The 26,558-nt window shown below is 49.6% G+C and overlaps 1 protein-coding gene across 1 annotated transcript in view; it reads left to right on the top strand.

The window, feature by feature from the left end:
• Positions 1-553: 553 nt before the first annotated feature.
• Positions 554-26,558, top strand: part of NFATC2 (nuclear factor of activated T cells 2) — a 66,353-nt gene continuing 40,348 nt past the window's right edge. Inside the window, exons 1-5 of the mRNA XM_033519186.1 lie at positions 554-1,626; positions 2,883-3,051; positions 12,514-12,716; positions 14,613-14,785; positions 23,550-23,690. Of these exons, the coding sequence (XP_033375077.1) occupies positions 719-1,626; positions 2,883-3,051; positions 12,514-12,716; positions 14,613-14,785; positions 23,550-23,690 (1,594 nt within the window). The 5' untranslated portion in view covers positions 554-718. The remainder of the gene's footprint in view (positions 1,627-2,882; positions 3,052-12,513; positions 12,717-14,612; positions 14,786-23,549; positions 23,691-26,558) is intronic.

A 26,558-nucleotide genomic window follows, 5' to 3' on the forward strand; every position in this document is an offset into this window, starting at 1 on the left:
CTCTAACAAATATTTGTGAATGTGTTTTCTGACTCACATGAAACCAAACTTGCTGCATGATGCAGAGCCAAACAAATCATCACACAGAACTGACTTTTCAATTTAAGAGTTTGAGCTCAGCTTTGGACCATGGAGCCTTTCCTGACTGGCTGTGTAAGGAAGGTGTTTCTTCCTCCTCCAAAAGCTGTTCCTCAACATTTGGTGTTATGTAGACCTGTTTGGAAGCGATTTTGTGATGTGCTGGTCTCAGTCCAGCTCCTAGCTGGCAAAATGTGACCGAAGTGGCAGCACTTGGGGTGTCCTTGGCAGGGACAGAGGCGCTGACACGCTGCTGACCTGTGCAGGTGATCCCTCAGGTGAGGCTCAGGCAGCAGGAGGTGTTGGCAGTGCTCCTGTCCATGCTGCACCTGCTCTGAGCACTTGAGCTTCCCTGGCTCTTAATCCAGTACTTCTCACGGGCATTAACTGCAGTTAAAAAGAATTAAATAATAAGCTAATATCAGAACACAACCAGTTTATAAATATGCATTTTTTTAATCCGTGATTGCTCAGCTTCTGTAACAATATTTACAGTCTTAAAGAGACCCTTCTTTTTCCAGAAGAACCGACTCCACATAAAACCAACAGCCCACCCTCTGGAGTTACATACGCTCATGATGTCTTGGACTGTGGCCTCAAGCCATGCCCCCTGCCTTTTTCTAGCCTTTCTGCAGATCCCATGGGCAGATATGGACAGCCAGATAGCATAGGGCCACCACCTACACACCCTGCCAACGCTGCAGGGGCCTCTTCTCCGAGCCCTAGGATTGAAATAACTCCATATCATGAACTGATTCACTCGGGGGGTCCCTTCCGCAGCAGAGACACAGATGTTCTGTTGGTAGAACATCAGTCAAACTCAGCCACCACTAGCCCGAGGGTTACCCTGCCTGTCCCTGGCTTTGAGGGCTACAGAGAACCACTGTGTCTGAGCCCAGCTAGTAGCGGCTCCTCTGCAAGTTTCATTTCAGAGACAAATGTATCTCCTTGCACATCACCATGTGTTTCACCAAATAATGGTCCTAGTGATGACCTTTGTCCACAGTTTCAAAACATCCATACTCATTATTCTCCTAGAACCTCTCCAATAATGTCACCACGAACAAGCATCACGGAGGAAGCCTGCTTGGGACGCCACTCACCATCACCCTGTCCCAACTCAAGGTCTTCGTCACCAGGTGCAAAACGGAGGTACTCTTGCACCGAGCTGTACAGCGCTCAGCTGCCTCCCGCCTCTCCTCGGCACTCACGGACCCCCTCTCCACAGCCCTCTCCTCGCATCCCCCTGGGAGAAGACGCCTCTGCAGTTACTTACACGCAGTTGGCCAGCGCTTCCCTTTCCATGGATGCTATGAGCAGCCTCCCTACGGATCCTTCCTGTGGTGTCCCCACGAAAATTTGGAAAACCAGCCCTGATCCTTCATCCATGTCTTCCCACAAAAACAGCATTCCGTGTCACGTCTTTCAGACTGTTGACTTCCACGGGCCTTGTGAGCAGGAGGACAGGAGAAACTCGGCCCCAGAATCCATTCTGTTGGTTCCTCCGTCCTGGACAAAGCAGCTGGTGCCCGCAATACCGATCTGCAGGTATGTCATCCTCCTTGTGGGTGTGTTTTCTGTGTTTTCGCATGGTTTGGTGTCCTCTGTCGTGGCTGATGATCCCCAGGGAGTGTTTTCTTGGGCAGGTCCTGCTGCAGACCAGAGCTGGGTGCTCAGGGACAGCACTGGTTCATGGGAGCCTGGTCCATTGGGATTCAGAGATGAAAAAGTCAGGGTTTTGAGGAAACATCACCAAGGAGGTTCACTGATAGCACAGCACGCTACAGATTCAGATTTCCAAATGATTTGTCGCAATTGCAGCTGGCCTTTGACAAAGGCTGAACTCCCTGGTGCCATCCTGCTGCTCTTAAAATGCTGGGATTGCTTTTCTAAAGTCACGAATTTCCATCAAGGATGAAAATGTTTTAAATGATGCCTGATTCAAAAGAGAGCTCACTGCTCCAGGTCAGACTGAGCGTTTGGTCAGCTCCAGTGACTTAGTGTAGGTTGTTAATTTGTTAATTAACAAATTGTTAGCCCAAATCTCAGCCCTCTGCTGTCTGGCTCTGTGGCATCTGCCAGGACTGAGGCTGCCAGGTGTGTGACTGTGCCCTGCTGGCACCCTGTCAGTGCCATCCTGCTGGGCACTGGGGTTATCCCAGGGTGTTCTGACCTGCTGAACACAAACTGGGACTGAAGGAGCACAGGCTGTGACTTCCCTTGGCCTGTCAGACCGGTCCTGGCAGCAGCCTGCACTCACAGGGTAAGAGTGGTTTAAAATCCAGTGCAGGCTTTAGTGGCACATTGCAGTGCATTCATTTCATGCCACAAAACCTTATGTATTTTCATAGCAGGAAGACTAGTACCAGGTAAGAATATTTAGCATTTTATTGATGTGCACTTTAATATTTATGGAAATCAAAACAGTTATTAACAATTATCATTGTTAATTTACACAATTGGTAGGTAATGGCAAACAGAGTTTCACAATACGTACTCTGTGATCCAAGCTGGAGACACAGCAAAAGTTAGATAAAAGAGGGAGATCTTTGAAAAAATGTAACTGCTACAAATATTTCTGTTTAAGAAACAGAAATATCTTATTCTCTACTGCAAGATGGGCCGACAGACACTGTCATGTTCTCAGCAGAGCTTGCAGTCAGACGCGAGCAGTTTGGCACAGTCCCATGGGAATTCACAGCAGACAGGTGCAGGCGGGGCACTGGGAGGAAGGAGGGATCGGGGCTTTGAGAAATCACCTTCTCAGGAGTTTCCCTGGTGCTGTGTCTCTGTGTGTGTCCCAGCTTGCCCGTGCAGTCCCTGCCGCCGCTGGAGTGGCCCCTGTCCAGCCAGTCGGGCTCCTACGAGCTGCGGATCGAGGTGCAGCCCAAGCCCCACCACCGCGCGCACTACGAGACCGAGGGCAGCCGTGGCGCTGTCAAGGCACCCACTGGTGGCCACCCCGTGGTCCAGGTAAGGCACTGGGGATCTCCCTGGAGGAAAAGGGGATGAGTTTATCTCTGAAATGCTTGCTGGGGGCTGTCCCTGGAAGAGCAGCGCCCTGTGAGCTCTTGATGCGCATCACGGGTCTGAGCTGAGCCGGGGTGAAGTGAAGGATTTTGAGAAGGTTGGTTTGGATTGGCTTCTGAAGGCTCAGAAATGTGGGCAATGTCTTTGCTGTGTAAACCTTGTGTGATCTCCAGTCATGACTGTCATAAAGTGCCTGGGAAGTCACTGCTGAAACAAGTGAGCAAAATTGAGGCTGAATTCAGGCTGCCAGTGGTGGAGAGAGCGAATTCGTCCCTTTGCTGACCCGAGAGGTGAATGAGCTGAACCCTTCTTGTGTTTGGAGTGTGAACAGCTTTTCCTTCACCTTTCAAAGGGTGGTATAAAATACTGGCTGAGTAGCTGCAGTGGAGCCAAGTGGGGGCACATCAGTCATTTCCCTCATTTCCCCTGTTTTCAGCCCATGTTTCCTGAAGGAAAGCCAAAGGCAGGCAGGGCTCAGGGCTGTGCTGTGTCACTGGGAGAGTGCTGGGAATGATGTGTGGGTCAGCCACAGCTACAGCCTGCACTAAACAAAGTTGGGCTGCATCCCACAGATGTTCCTGACACACTCAGGGCTTGCAGGAACCAGGAAAACATTAACATTTATGTGTAATTTCAAGCATGTGATCAATACCGTTAATTTCACTGGGTTGATTTGTCCTTAACTTCAAACATATGTTCAGTATTCCCCTGCAGGCTCACCCCCTTTTAAAATCAAGCCATAAATTGTTAAATCAATGAATTTGTTTGCTTTGATGGAGCTGGACTTACATGTATGGCCTGGGTGTTTGAGCACAGGGTGCAGGGCAATATTAAACTGCAGTCACACCTCAGTAATGCAGGTGTTTGGTTTGGGTCTGATGTGCTCGTAGCCTCCTGTGGTGTGTCTGAAGCTCCCTAGAAGCAGGAATGATACCAATCAGCCCTTGCTCCTTTCTCAGCCTGTCTGCACTACAGGATCACTCACCTTCCCAAGGTATTCCCATCGACAGGGTCCTTTCTGCAATGAGGGAGTTCCTTGTGACATGGGGAAACACAATTTCTTTCCTTCCTGCAATCAATATCAAAGAGGCATTTATATTTTCTGTTGAAGACAGGAACCAATATTGCTAGTTTTATCATAATTTGCCATCAAGCTTGAGGATCTAAGACTATAAATTCAAATATCCACTTTAGTTCCCTGAGCAGATGTGCCTCTGCACAGCTGTGCCTGCATCTGGGGAAAATATGGACAGTTTCTTTCAGAAGGTTTATTGTGAAGTGGGAGTATTTGTTTGAATTTGTGCTCACTTGAACATAACCAGGTTCATGTGGACGCCAAGCAATGAGATAGTTGCACCTGTATGGTTTATGACATCTCACACTGGGGGAGGCTAGTAAAATCCAAAGTTTTCATGTCAGAAGTTATTTGGCTTCAAGGGATTTATTTTTTTCCTCTCCTTCTTTCCCCTCGGTGAAGTTTAACTTTTGTGTTCTTGTCAGATGCCAACAGAGTATTTTTCTAAAATACAATCTCTTTGGAAACAAATCTGATTTAAAAAAAAAGCCTTCAATTAACCCTCCACATAACTAATTACCCAGCTGGACCTGCTGGCAGAAGAGATCTTGGCTGGTTTTTGCAGCACGATGTTGGCCTGCAATATTTATTTTTTGGAAAGAGCATTTTGCATGCAGATCTCTTCTTTTGGGTGCTCTGAAGCTGCAGACCAGCAGATCTTATATCCCCCAAGCCTTATCTTGTGGTTTATCTTTCTGATGCTGTTTCCTCTTCTTCACATGTCAAGCCCTGAGTGTTTGTGCTCGAGGCTCTGCACCAGTTGTGCACTCCAGGCATGGCAGGAGAAGAGTCTGGTGACCAAAACCTCTGGGTTTGGAGCAGGTGGAATGGGACTGTGGCTGTGGCAGGAGGAGGGGGAGAAGCCATGCATGCCATGGAATGTTGACATGTCTGATTTCAGGGCCATGGAGAAGCACAGGCTCCCAGCTCAGGTGTTTGAGTCGCTCTTGGGAGGAGCCTCCAGCTTGTGCTAACTGCAGAGAAACTCAGGTTTTAGCGGTGTGAGTTGGGTGTGAGCATCCTCTGGAGGTTAAAGTGCTGAGAATAGCCAGGAGATCCTTTGTAGCAAGGACAAAGCTGGAGTTTCCACGCTCCTTCCATCCTGCAGGTCCCCCTTGGTCAGAGAGCGCAGAGGAGGGGGAGGCACATTTGGTTCCCATCTCTTTTTTTCCCAAAGCTGCTTATTTGTACCCAGAGAAGGCTGTGGAGGAGCCTGTGCAGCAGGAAAGGCTCTGGTCTCTCCTGTGCAGCAGGAAAGGCTCTGGTCTCTCCTGTGCAGCGAGGTTGTGGATGTGATGGGGACAGAGGTGGCAGTGCAAACACAAACCTAGAGTGTTTAAATCCAACTGTTTACCTTGGTACAACATCCAAATGCAGAGCAGGGCTGCAAACCCCAGTGCTGAGGTGAGGGCAGGGGCAGGGACAGGGACCCCCAGCCCTTCCTCCCCGTGTGCCAGGCTCCTCCTCACTCCCTTAGAGCAGGAAAGCTGTACAGAGAGGGGCTCCTGTTCAGCACAGCCAGATCAACCTTCCCCCGGGTTTTAACTTTTAAAATTGTGGTGACTTTCACTGCCTCTTTTTATTTTTCTTATTAAAAAGAAGCTGGAATGGCAGAGTTGTTAGTGGAGCTCACAGGAGCTGCTTTACAATAACAAACGTATGTTCCACTTTCCTTTTATATTTGAATTTTGCCGTCTGTGTTTTCTTGTGGTTTCGCAGTCAAAGGAGACATTGTTTCTTAGCCTGGGCTTCCCATGGGGCTCTGACTTCTAACTGTAAGTGACTTCCAACATTCAGCTAATTCATTGGTGTGTCAGTGAAACCAGAGCCTTTGATGGAAACTCAAAACCAGCTCACAGCGCTGTGGGGCCGGGCTGGAGCCGCTCTGCACCGGGGGATTGCTCTGAGGGCACATCCCAGCACCTGAGTTTGGCCTTTGCCCACCTTCCCGAGGCTCCTGTGCAGGGAAGGGCAAAGCCAGGCTGTGCTGGACCCGGCTGGAGCTGCACAACCTCCCTGTGCTGTGCTCGTGGCATCACCTCCCTGCTCTGGAGCTGGGCTTTGGCTCCTGCAGGGGTTTTTCCCCAGCTCACCAGCAGCGTGTGACAAAACAGCTGCACCTTCCACACCTGGTTTACCTGTGGGACTACAGGGCTTGTTTGCACAGTGGCATCATTAGGGGCCTCTTGAGCTCTCGTGGATTTATTTACTGCTGTTCCATGTGCAGGGGCCAAGCCAGAGATTTCAGCTGAAGCTGGGAAGTTCTCTTCAGAACTAATATGCCATCAATTGTAAGGGGCAGCAGCCCTGATGCTGTGCTGCAAGCTGTAAAGGTGAGGTGGAGGTGAACGACAGGCTCTCACTGAAACTTTCAAGCCTAATTCAGAATAGCTTGCTTTTGATGGAGAGGAGTTTTGGCAGAGGTGAGGGGAAGCAGAGATGTACCAGCTGGTTTGAGGGGGATGCCTGTGCTCAGCAGGTTTTGTGGGATAGAAATACCCCTGGATGAGGCAGATGCAAGATTTAGTTATTCTCTCCTCTAGGTTCTCACTGCAGGACTGTGCTGTGTTTCTTTCCTTTTTTTTCACAAAAATGCTTTTTGGCCAAGATATTTTCAAGATCTGTCTGACATTCAGTCCATTGTCCAGGGCCTGAGCCAAGGCCAAGGTGGGTTCCTGGACCCCAAAGCCACCTTGCAGGAGGCCCAGCACTAACCCTGGCAGTGGGCTCAGCTCTGGGGATTTGGTTCAGTGCAGTCAGATCGATCATTTTGGGCTGGGATTCATCTCCAGGGTGCTCCTGCTGCTGCCACCTCTTGCCCCTTTTGTCAGCACAGCTGCTGTCAAGCTTTGTGCCACACCTGGCTTGCACAGGGGGATGCTCCTGGGAAGGATGAGCTGAGTGTGGCAGAGGAAGGTGAGGTTTTAGGAAAGTCTCTGCTCCAGCTGGGCTGGGGCTGGTTCCACAGTGCCTCTGACAGCTAGCAAGGGTCCAGCTCTGCTACCTGGTGCCAGAGCCACGTGCTGAGGACTCACCCAGTGTGATTCTGCCAAAAGCATCACATTTTCACCCTCTGGTTTCCTCGTGGCACAGCGAGCTCTGTCATGCTGGGGAGGTTTAGCTCTTTTGTCAAGAGTGTGCAGGGAAGTGCTTTAATGACACGGTTGGTTTTCTTAGCCAGCTGTGGAAATGAGATCTCCAGATGCTCCTCCCTGTACATGTGCACTGGACAGGGGCATTGTGCCTCTTTGAAACTGTCATCTGGGATGGGCACAGCATCCTGGAAACAGGCTCAGCCCTTCAGAGGGGCAGGGGGCCCAGAGAGGACACAGCAGCTTGCACTTCGGTGTGAGGACAGTCAGGAGCAATCCCCCCTGGCTGAGTTCTCCCAAGAGCTGCTGCCTCTGGCCCAGACCTGCAGTAACCCCACCTGAAAGCAGAAATCCCAGTAACACACTGGGAGTCTGGCTGTTATTGACTGTAAGGAATGGCAGAGCAAGAGAGATTCAGCCCTTGGAATTTTGGCTAAACAGTCACCAAAATAAGAAACACTTAAAACAGTATCATACAAAATCATAATTTAGCAGAATCAGATGTTCAAAGGATTGTGTTCAGAGGCCTTTACAGACAGCTTTGGTAGAGAGCAGAAGGAACTAAGGCAAAGATTTCCTTCTGGTTTGCGTTCTTTTGCAGTGTCCCAAGTACATTAAATTGAACAAAAACATGTGAGAAGATTCGGCTTTGTTGCTCAATGTCAGCTCTAACCGAAGCAGGCAGAGGAGCTGCTACATGATACAGTGGCTGGACGAGGTCTTTGTTGAATTCCTGACAGTTATTGATATTTCACTCTCCCTGAGACAATGCAGTGACATTTTCCATCTTGGTACGAGTATTGTTGAGCAAAGACCTCCCCAAAAAAACTCCTTGACATCGCCGCAGCCAGCGGGTGCTAACGATGGGGATTAATGATGGAATCCAAGGCTGGAGCCGCTTGCAGCAGGAAGGGGGGACAGAAGCAGGGCTGTTCTCTCAGAACATCATCTCAGGGGGTGTGAGAGGTGTGGGGGCAGTGCTGGGGCTGGCAGCAGGGTTTGGGGCAGGGGGCAGTGTTTATCTCTGGCAGGGCAGCGGGAGGAAGCGATTTCTGCCCACCCTGTGCCCCTCGGTGAATGCTCCTCACTGCTGGCCAGGCTGCTCTGGGTCAGTGTCCGAGCTGGCCTCACACCCCTGCAGCCTCCAGGGACCAGAGCCAGGGATGCACAGCCATGGACCAGACCCAGGCACTGAGTGCTTTGGAGCAGAGACAGTCCCCAAGCCTAGAGAATTGATTCCCCACATTGAAACTTTGCTCCAGGCCACGGCTTGCGGTGTCTAGACAGGAAAGTGCTTTAAAGATGCAGTTTTGTCCGTTCCATGGACAAAATGCCCGACAGGCTGAGCTGTGTTGGGATGGATGGGGAATAAATTACTGCCCTGTACTCTCTAGAGCAGTCAGTCTCACACTGGGGCTCCTCAAAGACACCAGGAAGGTTTGCAGGTGCTGCTGCTTTTGTTGTGCAAAGCCCAGCACCGCACGGAGGCTTTTGATGTGCAACAGCTAAACTAGAAATGCCCAAGAAAATCTGGCTCTGCAAGCCAGCAGTGAAAAGACAAAGCTTGCAGTACTGCTGGGAGCTGGGGTGCTGCAGCTGCTGAGTGATGCCTCAAGTGCCAGTTTGGGCTGCCTGCAGGACAGGGTCAGCATTCCCTGTCAGCGTTCCCTGCAGCAGGGCACGGGCACCACGGGTTTCTCGCTGGGCTTTGGCTGCTCATCCCCTGCAGGACCTGGGAAATCACTGCCCCTCTCTGGCCTGGCTTCTGGGTAAGAATAAAAAAGTTATCTTAATTTCCTGTGGCTTTAAGTGCTGTGTATTTGGAGCTGGGGTGTTAATTTGTGAGGAGACCTGAGTTTTGGAACAGAGCAGGAGAAGAAGAGCCTTTAGTGTGCCTGATGTGTGCTCCTGGTGCCAGGACCATCACAGGGGCGGTGTTGGGTGTGTAGCTGAACAAACTCAGCAGCTGAGGGCACATCTGCTCGTTTTTTGCATGCAGAATGACACAGGTGCCTTCCTGCAAATGGCACTCAAATCCCTTCCCCATCCCCAGTGTGAGTGTATTGCTCCATGGCTGGAGTGCAGAATGAATTCAATCTCTGCAGAGGTGAGATGATGCTTTTAATTGTGCCACACATTTCCATTTTGTTTAGAGACCCAATCATAGCAGCAAACCAAACAAGAAAAGTCTCCTTGTTTTCTGAATGATGTTATTTGTTTATCTGCCAAAGTGCTTTGCATTTCCTCAGGTCACAGACCAGCCCATGTCTGGATGTGTGAATATTGTGAGAGTTAGGCAAAAGCAAAGTTTAAGAAAAATCTTTCAACTGAAAGAAATAGGATCTTAAAGTCCCAAAATAGAGTATGGAAAGGTACACATCATGTCTGGCTTCTCTTTCCCCTTGTGGCAAATGTGACTCAAAGGAGTTGGGTTTTTTCCAGCTCGATCTGTATACAGTTTGGGGGAGTTTTATTGTGAATAGGTCACCTTAGAATACACAAAAATATTTCCTCCCAGACTTCTGTATTCATAAATCTTTCTTGAAAGAAACTGAAATCCAGATGATTTTGTTTTCTTCATGGAAAGAAGAGTGAGAAAGAGTGAAGGCCCACCTTGGTGTGGGGCTGGTGCTCCCCTGGAAGGGCTTGGGGGAAGCAGCTCTGATGAGCAGAAGAACAACACTGAAACACAGAGATTTTACAGCAGCTTGGTTGTTCCTAAGGGAGGAAAAAAATAATTTCAAAGTTTAGTATTTTAAAAAGCATTTTAAATCTTCACTTCTCAAAGTTTGTTTAAGGGTCAAATTGATTCCTCCTTTGGTTCTCCAAAGGGAAGATCAGCGCTTTGGTTAAATATTAAAGCAGCTGCCTGGCATAGTGGAGGTGTTTATTGACAGTGGCACTCTTTAGCAGTTCAGTTTTAAGAAGAGCCATATCTCTGAAGGTTTGATGTGTTCTTTCATTCTAGCTCACAGAGACAATTCTCTATAAGAAAGCAGCACCAATACTCTGTCCCTGCTGAGCAGGGTGAGCATCGCTGTTCCCTGGTGCAGGTAAAAACAGAGTGTGACATGGCCAAAGCTGTGCCAAATTGCTGGTGAAGATGAGTGTAAAACTCTGATTGTAAAGGTCCTGGAGTGTTTCTGTGAGCTGTTCATTCGTAGCAAGTGAAAGGTAGATGGAAATACTTATGGTGAATGATCACCTCTATTAGCCCTAAAAATGTAATCAATTATCTTAAGGATAAACCCTTGTAAATGGGGACACTTCACCCTTTTACAGATATTTTTTCTCTTTGTATTTGCATTTTATAATGCTGTTCTGATTTTACAATGATGTCATCCCACAGCATTGCCATAATACCATAAATTACAAAAAAAAAAAAAAGTAATTTTCTTACACTGACCAAACAACTGATTTAAAATCTGGTTCTGTGGAGGATCAGGAGGCCTTTTACTGTGTGTTTTATGCCCCTGGGCCAGCAGATAATACAGACATTGCCATATGAACAGGGAATCAATTCCTCTCTTAAGCCTGTATGCATTTATACAGCACACACCCACAGGCACGCACATTATTGGACAGCCATGAACAGTTTTGTCTTGGGAACTCATTCTGTACATGACCAAATACTTAAAATTACTTTTAAAGGTGGCCAGTATTAAACCCTGTGTATGTAGCCAGTTCTGTTACAGCTGCTACTGACTGTGCTCACTGGGGGCAGATTTTCTTTTGTAATTTATTATCTGTTTTCCTCCGTTTCAGTCTCCCACCCATAACTCTGGGATTTTGTTCTGCCAGGACAGAGGGGAGAGCAAAAGCTGCTTTGCTGTCACTGTAATAACCCCTCCTGTCCAAAGGATCCTGTTGTGTTGTAGCTGGATGCACAAAGCATTAGTCTGTCAGGCATGACAATAAACACGCTCAGGATGTAAAAACTGCTCTTCCCCCTCGCCCCTGCTGAAGACAGGATGGCTCTTGGTGGTACAGTGGCTTTGCACTGAAGGCCAGGAAATGCTGGGTTTTGAAAGTCTCATGCTTAGGGTGAGTTTCCCTGTGGCTGCCAGTGGATCTGGGCTGTGGATCCCTCCATCAGTGCCTGTTCCCAGCAGATCTGTCACTTTGGCCTGTGTTGCCTTTCATCTCCTACTCTTTGTCCATGTCTGGATGTGCCCATGGCTGCTGCTGTATTTATCACATTCCTGGCCCTGCTGTGTCTCCAGTCCCAGCCCTGGTGCTCCCAGAGGCAGCTGGAGGTTTGCACAGAGCCTCCTGCCCCGTTCCCCTCCTCCCCATCCCCAGCCAGGTGTGGGCTGTGCCTGGGCTGGGCTCTGCACTTCGCTCTTGCACAAGCCTGGTGCCTTCAGTGGAGCTGTTGATGCCAGGGGAGGCTGCTCACTCAGGCCTTGGGGTCTGTGGGGTCCTGTCTCTCTGAGCCTCCAGGAGATGTGCTGGCTCAGGAGCAGCTCTGGAGAGGGAGCCTTACATCTGCCATGCTGGGGGAAGGCTGCCAGCACTGCATTGATGCTGCATGTGGTCCCCTTCCAGGGGGGAATTAATCCTTCTGTGCAAGGAGACCTCCTGCTGACTGGTGAAAAGGAAAAAAAAGAGAAAAAAAACCCTGGTTTGGCCATGAATACCATTAGCTTAATCTTCATTTTCTCTGATCTTCCAGTACTATTTGCTTTGTATGGCTTCATCAAGGTTTTGTATGTGGACAGAGTAATTGAAAACAAATTTAGCATGTCTCAGACCATAAAGTTCCCTTTCAGCTCCATCCCTGGCTATGCGGTAGATAAATGTCTGGTTCTCATTTTTGGTTATGTGAGAAATTTAGAATGGTTTGATTTGTAATTTTGAACGTTAATAAAGAAGGAGAAATTTCCTTGTCTCCTGGTCTATGGAGGCATTCTGGTTTCCTTGCAGCAAATGGTGTTTATTAAAAAAACTCAAAACAGGCAGAAGAGTCTGTGTCCTTGAGGCCTAGAAACCCCAGGCTCTAAGGTCAGCTAAGACATCCTTGTGGGGTTCAGTCCCAAACCCAAATCCCTGCCTGAACAGGTGGTGTTCTAATGCAGTGCCAGAGGAATTGGTGAAGGTGAACCAACCCCTGGGGGAAGGATGAGTTTCAAGGAGCAGTGAATCAATGCCAGATTACATTTATCTATACATGTCTGCAAATCTTGGTTTCCTGAAGGCTTTGCAGTGTGTGACAGCAGGTTTTTGATGTCTTGCCAGCTGCATGGGTACATGGAGAACAAACCCCTGGGCCTGCAGATCTTCATTGGCACGGCGGATGAGCGCATCCTGAAGCCCCACGCCTTCTACCAGGTCCATCGCATCACGGGCAAAACCGTCACCACCACCAGCTACGAGAAGATCATTGGCAACACCAAAGTGTTAGAGATCCCCCTGGAACCCAAAAACAACATGAAAGCAACGTAAGTAGATTTCTTTTTATTGGCAAAGCCGAGGTGGATTAAGTTGGCACTGAAGTTCTGTCCCTTTGGAAAGGAGAAGGATGTTCACTTAAAAGAGCAGTGGTGCTCTGGAGCACGTTGAGATGATTCATGAGGGCAAAACTCTTTCTACTAAAGCAGCTACAAGCACCTGGGTTAAAGCTGCTGCAGGAGTTCCCATCCATCAGGTGACCGTGCAGGCACTTGTGCTCTGTGTTCTGGTTTCTGCAGCGACTGTGCTGTAATCTCAGACTGGTTTGGGTTGGAGGGACCTTAAAGCCCACCCAGTGCCCCCCCTGCCATGGCAGGGACACCTTCCACTGTCCCAGGCTGCTCCAAGCCCATCCAGCCTGGCCTTGGGTGCTGCCAGGGCTGGGGCATCCAGTGTCTCACTAGGAATCCATCATCTGCACAGTCAGAATGGGTTTGTAGTGCACTCAGGAAAAGAATACTCAAATCTCCAGCCCTTGTGCTGCAGGGGCACGGTGAGGAACAGGGGCAGCAGGCAGGGGAAAGGTGTGGGATGCATTTTACAACATTTAATGGAATACAAAACATCTCTTCTGAACTCAGCCAAATGCTCTGGCCATGAAATCTCCTCTTGTAATAGGTTAACAGAAAAACAAGTACAGGCACATCTTGTCTGTATTACTCCTTCCAGTTTTATGGAGGCAGAGGGATGAAGTGGGCACTGGTCTGAAAACTTCAGGCTTGAATGTGTGCCAGGCATGAGAGTGATTGCTCTGCAGAGGGAAGAGCTGCATCTCCATCCTTCAGAGGATCCTGACAAAGCTGGCAGGGCAGTTATGTTTTAAAGCCCCCCTACTTCACTGCAAAATCCACATTCTTTCTTCATGTTTTTTTTAGAAAATATACCTCATTCCTAACGAGGAGCCCTGGAATAATAAACCCCTGCACATATGCAAGGGCAAGGAACAGTGTGGGTGTAGGAAGCAGCTTGGGGCTTTTACCTCCCCAAATGTGATTTTAATTCATATCAGAAGAAGAGAAATGATGTGTTTTCAGAACTGATATCAAAATGGGCTGGCAATGCCTGTTTAATAGCAGTGCTCACTGCCTGCTCTGAGAACTATTGCTGAGCTTGACAAGTAAGTGTCACATTTTCCTAGCACAGCATGTTTGTAAGGTTACACTGGACTCTGGAGAAGCCAGCCTGCACTTACACCAAATATTAAGTTGCAGTGCTGATTTAAGCAATCCTAATCCTTTCACTGCTGCTCAGCCCCATCCTGCTCCCTGCACCCTCCCTTTGTGCAGGGACACAGTGGATGGGAGAATGAATATCTGCTCTGCCAGGCCTTTCCTTGCCTGGGAACAATGTCCCAGGGCTTCAGAGGGTGGCACAGGGACCTGGGCCAGGCTGTAGCAGTAGCAACACCCTGTGCAAAAGGAGGAGACAGCAGTCTGGTGGCTGCTTTGGAGCTGAACTCCCGGTGCCTGGATGGTGCAGGCAGTGGGGATTCTGTAAGGAGCTGCCCCAGCTGCTGTGATCCCCGCGGGGCTGAGCCGAGGTGCCCAGCTCGGGAGGGCGGCTGGGAGAGCTGGGCTGTGGGGAGAGCTCTGCAGAGCTCCTGCCCCAGGCTGCTTCTGCCTTCTGCACTCCCCTGCTCAGCACTGGGGAAACCAGCCTTGGGGTTTGAATGCTCGGAGAGGAGCTTCTGCTGTTTCCAGAGAGCGGGGAGAGGCCCAGCAGCATCCCTCACGTGCTGCACATCCAGATTCCTTCCCTGTAGCTGCTGGAGCGGGAATATCCCGATCCTAACCGGGGAGACTACACAGGGCCACTCGGTTTGGAGCCAAAGCCGAGCTCGCTGCCCTGAGAGCAGGGGTGCTGAGCTGGGGCCGTGTGTGTTGCAGCATTGACTGCGCGGGGATCCTGAAGCTGCGCAACGCGGACATCGAGCTGCGCAAGGGCGAGACCGACATCGGCCGCAAGAACACGCGAGTGCGCCTCGTGTTCCGCGTGCACATCCCCGAGCCCAGCGGCAGGATCGTGTCCCTGCAGGCGGCCTCCAACCCCATCGAGTGCTGTGAGTATCCCTGGCCCCCGCTCCTCGCCCTCCACGGCCCTCAGAGGGGCTCGGGGGGCAGGCAGCCCTGCAGGGTGCTTGGGGCTTGTGAGGAGCCCTTGGGGCTTGTGAGGAGCCCTTGGGGCTTGTGAGGAGCCCTTGGGGCTTGTGAGGAGCTCCGAGTGCCAGCTCTGGGAGCTTCTGCTGAGTTTGTTTATTTGCTGTTGCTGCTGGATCCTGCTGGCTCTCTGCTGATTCCTCGGGCAGTGTGGGGTGTGTGTAGGGATGCCATCCCCGCTGGCAGGGCCTGTGAGCTGCCTGCCTTCCTGGCCTTGTCTCGAGCCGAGGCACAGGCAGAACTTGTCCTCCACAAACTGAATTCAGACTGGGTCTGCTCCGAGCACCGTGGCCAGTCCTGTGTGCCCAAGGAGTGAGCAGAGCAGGGCTGTGGCAGGAACACGGCTGCAGTGGAGGGACAGCTTGGATTCTGAGCCTCAGGTGCATTCTCACCATCGTTTTTTCTGGCTGGCGGTGCCAAGGGGTGCACAGCTCAGGAGGCTGAAGCAGGGAAAGCACAGGTTGTTCTGGTATTCCCCTGAGGGACAGAAGAAAACGGGCAGTTTTGTTTTCTGAGTGCAAATCCCATAAGTGTGTGAGCTCAGAGCCTCCCACTCGTTATAACTGACTGGATCCTGAGAAAGAGAGGCCTCTGATGAGGCCCCCGTGTCACAGTCATTTCTGGAAGGGCTCTGCCCACTTTACTGCTTCCTGTGCATCCTGTGATGCTTTTTGTTGTTAAATGGTGCCTTTTTGGTGGTTTGGGGATTTCACAAATATGTAATGAACAGGTTTCCTCTGCCTTTGCCGAATGACTCACCCCTTCAGCAGAACCTGCCTTGCCATAAGTCATGTGAAGAAAGCCATCGAGCCTCTCATGGGTGAATTGTATTTATTGAGATGCAGACTTTACTTAAAGCCAACTGCTCAGAATGAGAGGAGCCGGTTCTGGGTGGGAAATCAAACTGGCTAGTGAATTATTGATGGCAGCTTTTTAAAAAGCAGTACAGATGAATAACCAAGGCAAGGCTGGGAGAGGATGATGGCTATGAATGATCTCTTGGCAGTGTTTCTGAGCAGGTACCAGCTGTCAGAGCATTTTAGCAGCTGAGTGACGTCTGTGGGCCCTGGGATGGGCAAGGGACAGCAGTGGGAGTAGCCACCACCTCTGTGTGTAGGAAATGGTCCCGTTCCTCTGTGGGAGCAGATGGTGGAACAATAGTGGCCTCCACCCCAAGCGTGTCCCTGCAGACACAAAGGTCCATCTGCTAAAGGAAGCGCTCCCTGAGGAGCTCCTGGGTGGGGAAACTCCAGGTGTAACTCCTACACCCTGTGGGCAGGAAAACAGCGCCAGGGCAGGAGGAGGCTGGGCCTGGATCCCACAGATCACCCCCCACCTACTCAAATTCTCCTCAGGAAAAGCAAGCATGAGTAAGCCAGGCATTTCTAGGGCCCTTCCACAATGGCATGTTGTGTTTGTGCCCATCGCTGCATTTCAAGCAGAAATCCAGGCCTGGTTTGCAGAATAAATCACAATTTTCCAAACTGTATGCACACACCTAATTTGCCTGTGCAGTGACTGCTGTGGCAGAGCCTTAAGATGCTGAGGCATTTATTCTGAGATGTCTTTGCATTGATGAGTCTTAGGGGCATAAGAAAGCCAAGAGTGGAGATACCAGTATAAGTGGCTTATTGTTGGTGGGGTTTTTTCATAATTAAAGTATTGAAATGTTGGCTGCATAGGAGACAAAGAAGCTCCTACAAGGAAAAAAATGTATTTGATCCCCAAGGAAATAAAATAAGAAAGTTTTATTTTTGGAATAGTGGATATACAGGCAGTTTGGAGAGATGGGTTAAGGACTGTGCTTTCCTGAACTCAAGCGGGGTATGAGGTGATCTGGAGTAATAACCTCTGCCATTTAGTGTGGATGTTGCATATTTAGCAGCATTCTTGCATTTCAGTAGCACTTCCTGGTCCCAGCCCAGTTCTGGGAAGATAGTTAGAAGCATCAGTGGGCTCAGCCAGCATTAACAAAAATCTAAATCTCCCTAGAGGAGGTAACCTCCGCTTGTCCCTGACACCCTGCCCACCTTGCAGAGCTGCCAGGCAGTCCCAGGTAAGCTCAGGTGCCCTGCCAAGAAGGGGCACTGGGGCTGGGGGATGTCTTCTTCTTCTGTGCTGCTGGGATTCACTTTTCCCCCCTTTGTTTTCTGCTTTGTTTGGGTGGTTTTTGACCTGGCCTCCTGAGAACCCTTATCCCCAGGATGTCTCCCCGGGATCCCTCCTGTCTGGTAGCAGCAATGATGTTCCTCTGGGATAGCCCTGGTGAGCAGCAGCTCCAGGACCACGGCCCATTCCCCTTCCCAGGGCTCCCCCTGAGCGCTGTTGCTACCAACAGAGTATGGGAGAGCTGATCCCGAGGAAGTCCCACCAGTGTCAGCAGATCATTAGCTGCAGTGAAGCAAGACCTGTGAAATAGCTGCTTTTCAGAGGGCTCTTTGCTTCCACCTCATCTGTGTCACTTTCAGCACTTGACAGATTTTCGGAGGGGATTTCACAGGTTCAGAGCATCATCCGGAGCCAGTTCCTCCCCAGGCAGCTGTGTGGGAGGGGGTGATGTGTTGTTAAATGATCAGTTGTGCCTTAAAATGGACCTCAGACCCAGACAAGCCTGCACAATTCAGCAGCTTTTTTCTCCTGTTGATCCATCCTGAAGCCACTGAGGAGGCATTTGAAATCCTCCTGACCATTGTAGCGACAGGAGATCACCCAGCCAGGTGTGGGAAACCACTCGTGTAGGTGTGTGCTGGAAAGGTGAGAGAAATCTTCTCCTGGTGTTGGCCACGCTGGGTCAGTGAACTGGCAGCGAGCCCCACGAGTGGGACCAGAGCCTGGTGTCGTGCTTGGCCTGGCCCCCTGCCCCTCTCTGCTCAGGGCTGTGTCCAGATGTCCATCCCTGCTGGGACAGGCTGCTGCTCGAGGCATGAACCGGCTCCTGCTGTGCAGGCAGGGCTGTGACAGAGCTGCTGGTGACATTGCAGGTGAGGGGTGGCAGTCCCTTCAATCACAGCCACGGAGAAAATCACCCCTGGAGAGGTTTGGCACTTGCAGACCATTATTTTTGAGCCATGAGGGCGATTTCTGTAACATCAGTTCTGTTCCTTTGCCTTTCACCAAGAGCTGGAGCTCATTTCTCGGGGAGTGGGTGGTCTCTGGTGTTACTGAAAACGCTGACACTGGGCTGCCTCTCCAAGAGATAGATTTGTCATGACCTCTGGGAGCTCAGGCTGGCTGCCCCAACATCTGCACTTGTGTTTCCTCCCCTCCACTGAAGCATCCTGGAGCAGAGAAGGACAGGGTGGAATCCAGGGTAGTAGGGCAGCTTGTTCTGCTCTGTGCTGTCAGCAACCAAAAACTGCTCCATGCACATGTCTGTGTGTGAGGCTCTGGAGTGTCCTCCCCTGTGCCCCAGTTTTTATTCTAATGAATCCTTTTAAACCTTCCCAAAGCCTGTCACAGTTCTTGCTTTAGAATCCATGTTTGCTGACCCTGAGCTGTGCTCATGAATCCCTTAAAATGCAAACTTAATTGCACTTGGCACGAGAGAAGGAGACTAAAATCTTGTTCTTATAATAGATGTTCCAAGGTGGTAAAAAAGCAAAACAAACAAAACTTATTGCTAAAGAACCGTGTGTCCATCTAGAGGAATTTAAATAGCTTCTATTATTGACTGTATTTTGTTCCATTAAATTGGGTCAAATTTCTTATTTCCCTTTAATCAATTTCCCTGGAAGTTTCCTTTATTTTTCTCTCCTTCTAGTAGATTTTCCCATAATATTAGACAATCTGAGCCTATGATTTGTGACACATTAATAACTACAGAGGAAAGAGCTAGTCATGTAGAAGAATGTTGTCTTGGCAAGGCAGCCAGTGCTTTTCCTCGGCTGGGAGTTGTGCTGCTTGGAACACAGCAGCAGGCAGGAGGGAGCCCTGCTTTTTTCAGCTAGAAAAACAGAAACAAATGGTCTCTTTGCACTTGGGAGATACCTAGATGCAAGTTTAACCATAACTATGATTATTATGGGAGTATCATGGTTTCCAGTTGAATTAAATGAATTTTTTCCCCCTTTCATTTCAACTTCAAGACAAGTTGCAGTTGTTGTTGCAAGTGCAGCTGACAGAAAAACTGGTGCTTTCTCTGAAGGACCTTTTCTCTCTCTTGAAGCACAGAGTGTAAATTCTGACAACATTTTCCACTTTGAACGTGCAACCAAAGCACTTCAATGTTTAAAGTCAGAGCCAAGGGGTAACTCCTGTTCCCTTCTTGTCTGTAGTGGTGGTAAAAGCAGTCACCCCAGCAGAGCACAGTGGGCTGCTGGGCAGGGTTTCAGGCCAGCAGATCCCCTCCAGAAGGGATTGCAGGGCAATGCTGTGCACAGCCACAGAGATGAGTGACAGAGAAGTGAAGCAAAGCCATGGTTTTCCTGTCATTAATCACACGCTGCCTTGGTGAGCTGGCTGCGGTTCATAGAAAGTATCACACTTATCTGACACTGCTGCCATCCGAGCTTGTCACTCCTCCTTTGCGAGGACATCATCAATTATCTGCAGAGGAGGAGGTGGAGAAAAGCTCTCTATTTTTGGTGCTTTTTGCTTGGATGGCTCTGCACAAACTGCTGATTAAGTCTTGCTGGCAGCAAATTAGAAACTGTTGTCAGTCACACTGCGTTCTTCTTTTCAGAGCGTTTAGACCACATTTTCAAGGTTTCCCCATGAGGGCTGGAAATTAGCTTTATTTACTTGGTTCATAAGTCTTCCACTGCTCCATACTCCCACCAGGAGGTAAATGATCCCATCCCTCCCATCAGAAGTTTGATTCTCCCTAGGGTGGTGTCTTGCTGGTGTCTCCCTGGCTGCTGGAGGTGTCTCCTGCCCTTGGTCCTCCCACGGCTGCCCAGCCTTTGTCTCCCACTGCAGAGCTCAGGATGCTTCAGGCAGTGATGGAGGGGATCAAACATTAATGAGTTGGATAAGTGGTGAGCACAGCAGCTCTGCTCCTCTCAATCCTACCACAGGCAGCTCGTGGCAAATAAACCCAGTGTGACAGCAGGAATGAAATATTTTCTTTGGCTCATTGAGGTTTGCACTGAGGTGGAAGAATTAATCCCATAGCAAATTACACCTCTGCTATTGCTTCCAGGGGTCAGGGTTATTTTAGCAGCAGACATCCTGCTCTATCTGCTCCTCTCAAACCCAACAGGAGTCTTGATCCATGCTCTGGATGAAGAGCCTTTGGAAGTTGGGAAAGACACGTCAGGGGTGAGTCCCAGCTCAAAGGCTTCCAGCAAGCTGGGGTGATCTGGGGCTGCTCTAGGCAGGGTAAGGACAGATCTGTCCAGAGAGGGATCTGAATATGCACTGGGGTGCCAGTTGTGACCCCACCCCTCTTAAACAGTTTTTGGGAGTTAATCTGAGGCAGCAGTGGCTTTGTCCTCACTGAGCTGCACGTGAGCCTCAGTCCTGCTCCTCCTGTTACCACAAGGATAAAATCTCTGCTGTCTGCAGTGGGGACCACAGAGAACCCGAGGTCTGGAGTCAGTGCTGCAGGTGTTGGAGAGAGTGTGGAGGGGCTTCACTCCAGCAGGAGTTCATCACAGAATTACAGAATGTCTTGTCTTGGCTTGGAGGGGACCTCAGAGCTCATCCAGAGCCACCCTGGGCACAGGCAGGGACACCTTCCACTAGACCAGGCTGCTCCAGCTGAGATTGTCCCTTGTCACCTCCCAGCAGCAATGGGTGCCACAGACTTCTCCAGGTAATCAGTTTTCCCAAAAGACCCTGTGGTTTTTTTCCACTAAAAGCCAGATCTCCCCTCTGCTGCAAAAGGAGAGGTGTGGACACTGTGGACAGGTGGGGAAGCAAGGCCCACCTTTGCCTGCCCTGGTGGTCAGTCTGCATCCCAGGTGAGGTGTTCACTGCTGGCTCTGGCCATCCTCACCTTCCCTCCAGCCCTGGCAAGAGTGGGAGCCTGTGTGGGCTGGGGGAGCAGAGCTCCCTGCAGGCTGAGCTCCCTGGAGGTGCTGCAGGGTCTCAGACAGTGGCTCCCCTTCTGTCTTGTGTCACTGCATGCATTGTATTTCTTGGCACCACCAATCCATGACATCTTGATTTGCAAACAGTCAAATAAAACAGAAAAATAATGTCCCCTGTTAATAGGTTGACACACTGCTTCAGGCCAAGTGTGAGTATTTCTACAGCATTTGCTTTGCTGCCTTATGTCAGTAACTGTTGCTATTGAAAGTAAACACCCCAACTGGTTAAATCAACAGTGTTTTGTTTATTCAAAGCTCATAAACTCCAGTAGCTGTAGGTCACTTTATGAAGTGCCAACCCCTGGGGGAAGAGAAGGAGTAGTGTGAAATTATTGCATGCAGTGCACCCATCGTGAGCCTTAGAGGAACGGGATTTATTAGCAATTAATATTTCTTGCAGAGGAAAAAAAAATAATCCTATTGAGGCAGCTCCACACTGAACCTTGAAGCTCTTGGTGGAGATGGGGAAGGGGTGAAGCCTTCTTACAGGCTTGGGTGGAAAAAAGGACCTTGGAAAATGGAAAATCCTGCATTTGCTCCTGCAAATGGGATTATTCTGCAGCACATCCAGGCCCAGCAGGTCTGCACCTCCTCTTGTCTCAGGGCAAGCTCAGCTCTGGAGATGCCCAAAGTCAGGCCAGGTGCAGCAGCTCCAAACCTAATTGAGATGGGTTAGAGTCGCATCCAGGATAAAATTTGTCCTTCCTCATGTGGAAAAAGCCTTGGAAACCACTGATCTGCGGATGACAGGTACCAAGCTCTCTATTAACACGATGAAGCTGGAAAGAGATGTCAGTTAATCTGGAATTTTGATGATTTAGGATGTTTTGGAAGTGAAATTTGGTGATTGAATAGGAATAAAGTGTGTCCAGGGCAATGCTTAAATACTTAAATGTTTTCTCTTGACTGTTGCAGACATGCTTTTTGATGATTGCTATTTAAGTGTCATTTTGTCTTAAGCCTTTGAGGTTACAGATCTGTCTTTGTGATAAATCCAATTAGGAACCCATTAAAAATGTTAGAATTTTGGGAAAGAAATTATTGGCTTCTTTGATAATAATCCAAATATATATTCTTAACTGGCAGTATTTTAGCCCAAATGTTATATACTTGAAAAGAACAATGAGTCCTAAGGTAGTTTTAAATAGATTTCAAAAATGCCTCTCAAATGGCTTAAAAAAGTTACAACTCTTGAATTACCTCTATTCTTTAATAAGAGCAAAATCTCTGTCTCGTGCCTGAAGGGCTCAGCAGAGCTAGAAAAGTTGCTGTGAAAGGTTTAATGCTTGAGTTTTCTCACCAGACATTCCAAGGTTTTGTCCAGGTGATGAGGGAATTCTGTCAGTGCGAGGGCTGCAGAGCAGAAGAGCAGTGCCAGGTCAGGTCACAGCCTGCCTGCTGTGATCAGGGCCAGCACTGCACATCCAGCATCACATTTCCTCATTGCTGGCTCAGCAGCCAGCGCTGCTCAGTGAAGACACAAGTGCTCGGGGTCTCTGTCAGGGAGAGCTAAAACCCAGCCAAGGCAGCTGGGGAAGAGATGAGCAGGATCCTCTGGAGGCCCTTCCAGTTGGGGTGGATGAATCTGGAGGAGTTTGAGTGCAGGTCATGAACTCACAGTTCACCAGCCCCGAGCTGCTGCCCACCTGCTCTGCTCACAGGGAAGCTCCTGATATTTTCCAGCTGTCTGAGCAGTTCTCACATCTTCACTTTCTTCAGCTCCCGCCGCTTGATGGCAAGCACTTGGGATGGCTCTGCAGGGATGGTGGCCAGGGCTCTCCAGAGCTCTCCTGACCATGAAAATGGCTGTTCTAATGGGATCAGAGGAAAGGAGAGATACTGCTGTCCTTGGTTTTCTGGCTGGGGGAGGAGAGAATAACTTGCTAAAGTCACACTCCAAATTCGTGGCCAAGGACAGTAAAGACCTTAGAAAGCCTTGATGGTGTCTGTGTCCATCTGGATCCCGCCCTACCTTGCCTTGCCTTTCACAGTCAGACTGTCTGTGACACAGGGCCCTGCTCCTCAGATGTTCAGGCTTCTGCAGAACATGCTTGGAAGAAGCCTGGGCTGCAGCAGTCCTGGTGTGACCCCTCCTGATCACGGCTGGGGCTTTGTGGCTGCCCCTCCTGCGAGCCAGGGCTCGGTGCCCACACACAGGGAAGGAGCTGTTGTTGGCAGCCCCCTGTGGGAGGCAGTGGGATTTTGGAGAAGAGGTTCATTTTTATTTTTTTTTCCCCTCTGAAGGAATTCAGTGTTATTCAGTGGAATCCTCTGTGCAGGTGGAATTTTTGGGCTCTAGGGCTGTAGTGTGCCTGCACTTGAAAATTTGGCCGTTGACTTGGAAACAGGCATGGGCAAGTTTCAGCTCATTCATCCGAGCTGTCCTTTCTCAAGGACAAGGAGCAGGGCCAGCACAGCTGAGCCACTGCAGCCAACTCCTGAATGTTTCCAAATAAAATGCCTTGAGTAAGTTTATTTTTCCCTCTCAGACCTAAATTTAGCACCCTGGAGAAGCTGCTTTGGCAGTCAGCGGATGGTAACGATGACAAGATCAATCTGTGGATAGTTCTGGGAAGATCTGGAAAGTCCTGGTAAAACAGAGTTGGTTTCATTCATGTTTGCAATTTGTCCACAGCCCAAAGGTCTGCTCATGAGCTTCCAATGGTTGAAAGACAAGACATTGACAGCTGCCTGGTTTATGGAGGACAGCAGATGATTCTCACTGGACAGAACTTCACAGCAGAGTCCAAGGTGGTGTTCACAGAAAAAACATCAGGTAAGGCAGGTTTTTCCCAACTTTCCCTAACAGGATAAGGCAGATCTGTAGTGCCAAATCTCATCATTAGATTTGTGCTCGTGATTAACTGAAGTGAGTAGTCCCATTCAAGTTCATGTAAGTAAATCCACGTGAGTAAAATTACACTTGGGAGCAGCTGTTTGTGTTGTTGCTTCACAAGAATCCAGGCACTGGGAATCAGCAGGGACAGGATTTGTTATCAGAGAAAGGAGATGAGCACTTCATGTTCCTCTGTGCTTGTTTCATCTCGTGTTACTGTAGAAATCATCATTGAAATGAACATTTTTTTACTGATGTGAACTACAGGCGTTTTCTTCCCTTTAGAAATCTGTGCAGAAAAAACATAATGTGTCTTTTTATATAAAATTATTTTTATGCACGTAATGAGATACAAGAATCCATCCCTTCTCCTTCCATATTTTTTATTGTAAACTTTGTGTTCCCTTTGTGCTGTTAAGAAAACTTGGTGCTTGGAAGTTTTCTGTCAATGAACTGAGGTAGAGGCATCTTAAGTGATATATCAGGTGACTTGCAAGGAGTTTAAGAGATGGCATTTCCCAAGTGAGCAGCATGTGCATGATCTGTGGGTAATGCCACTGGAAAAAAGTGAGAATCAAGCCAAAAATGAATGTACATTCAGGAACATCCATGGGCAGCAGCTGCTGACATGGGGGGCAAAAAGCATTCTGTAGGTCCCAGCTCCTTCCCACACCAGCAGCAAGCCAGGCTGTTCTTGCAGGTATGAAAGGCTCTGAAGAGCTGCGGAGGTTCAGCTGAGCCTGTGCAGCCAGAGGAATTCTTTTGGCACGCTCTGTTTCCTTTCAAGCCCATGGATTAATTCCTTCCCACTGTGCTGCCACTGTTCCACCATGTCAGCGCCTTGGGAAGGGACATGGGAACATCTTGGCAGCCTGCAGTGCTACCTGTCCCAAGAATGTTTTGCAGTAACTACAGGAGATGATCCACACTCAAAGGAGGAGGCTCCTGATGCCATTTCGAGGAAACATCCCAAAAGCCCTGCCCCTATTTCCATATGAGAGCAGAGAAGGCTCTGGCTGGAAGAGATGTTAGAAAGTAAAAAGAACAACAACATTTTCCACACTAAATCCAAAGCTTTTCTTTGCTGCTGGGGAAACTGCAGGGTTTTTTTCCCTCTTATTTTACCTCCTGGTAGGGGAGAGACAGGAGTGATCCCAGCGGCAGTGCTCAGTCTGGAGCAGGGATTTGCTTGCTGGTGTTCCATATCCTGCCTCCCCCCAGCCTCTGCAGGCAGTCTCAGTCTGCTGGACTCTGAATAAAGGATTGGCAGAAGGGCAGTTGAGAGGATGGGAGGTGCAGAGTCAAATCCTTGGGCTGACTCAGGAGTCTGTGTGGTTTGCAGTGGTTCTCTGTGTGCTCCAGAGTGCAGCAGCACCTCTGAGATCGGTGCCACAAGTGCTTCTAAATGAAGATTTCTTTATTTAGTAGGTACGTCCTGAGGTGAGGAAGGTTAAGAAGCTGAGCTGGATGTGCAGATCATGCATGGGCTGAGTGCAGCAAACTGAGAATTCCTTTGTCCTGGCTTGTCAGAGGCTGAGTGTCCCAGCTCACCTGAAAATCGGGATCTCCTGAGACTTTGAGCCTCCCTCATTCTGCACTGTAGACAGTTTTAAATATCTAGGATATTTAGGATATTTAGGATAGCTGGATGTGGTTGCCACTGCCGGGGGCTGCAGGAGCCCGGAGCGGTGAGCCCGGCTGTGCAGCCCCAGGTGCCGATGGAGCAGTGCTGGGTGGAAGGAGCAGCAGCTCACCCAGGGCTGCCCTGCCCTGCAGAGCCCGTGCAGAAAGTGCTGAGGAGCTGCTCAGGGCCAGGGTGAGCCACAAGCAGCGTGCTGGGGGTGGGTGGCAGCCCAGCTCTGCCTGAGCCCAGCCGCAGCGCGCTGTGTCTGTTCCAGAGCGCGCCGCTGCCCGGAGCCTGTCAAACAATCACACCTTTGTCGAGGCAGGAAGATGCAGCAAGCTTGCAGGGGAAGCTTGGTTTGCTTAGAGTTTCATTTTAACAGCTCACAAACCTTGTCTGTGCTAGCAGGTGGTGCTGGATTTCCCATTTTGCCACCAGTTGTAGCTGTGCTGGTAACACAGAGAGCAGCGGTGTAGGTAACCATCCCACAGCTTTGGGCACGCCAGGATGCACAGAGCTCCTTGGCTTGGGTGTTCAGTGTTTAAGGTGAGAGTGGCAAGGCTCTTTTTCTCCCACCCCCCCAAAAAAAAATCCTTCTGCAAGGATTTTTATGCAGCCAGATTTTCTCCTGTTAATTGCTCCTCCAAACTCTGGGTGCCCCTGGGATCTGGGTGAAGCAGGACTGGGAGGGCGTCAGCTTTACAAAACCCAGGGAGCTGCATTTTGGGGTCACAACTGTAAATTAGGTTTCATCCCTCAGGAGAACGTTCAGAACCTCTTTCCATTTCCTCTGGAGCTTGCAGACAATTCTTCACCCACCACTGGCAACACAGAGGAACGTGGAACTGGTCACATTTGTGACAAAAATACAAGTCTCTGTGAGCAGGAATGAGCAGGATCCATTTGGCTTTTCACAGAGCTGCAGATATGTATATTTTCCATAGAAATACCTGGAAAAGAAGGGCAGTTCCCAGAAGTGTGTGGGGATGTCGCTGTGAGTGTCACGCGAGCCGCAGGCGGTGGCAGCGAGCTCGCTGGGGACAGGGCTGGGACAGCTCAGCTTCGGCTCACGACAGGAAACGGCAGCAGGAAACGGAGTGAAGGGGCTGGAGCTCAGTGCTCTGAGGGATAAAGTGCTTGTGTTTGAAATGCTGAGGCATAAATAGCACTCAGTTTCTGAATGC

This window comes from Parus major, chromosome 20, assembly GCF_001522545.3.
Source record: "Parus major isolate Abel chromosome 20, Parus_major1.1, whole genome shotgun sequence".
NCBI classification, from domain to species: Eukaryota; Metazoa; Chordata; class Aves; order Passeriformes; family Paridae; genus Parus; species Parus major.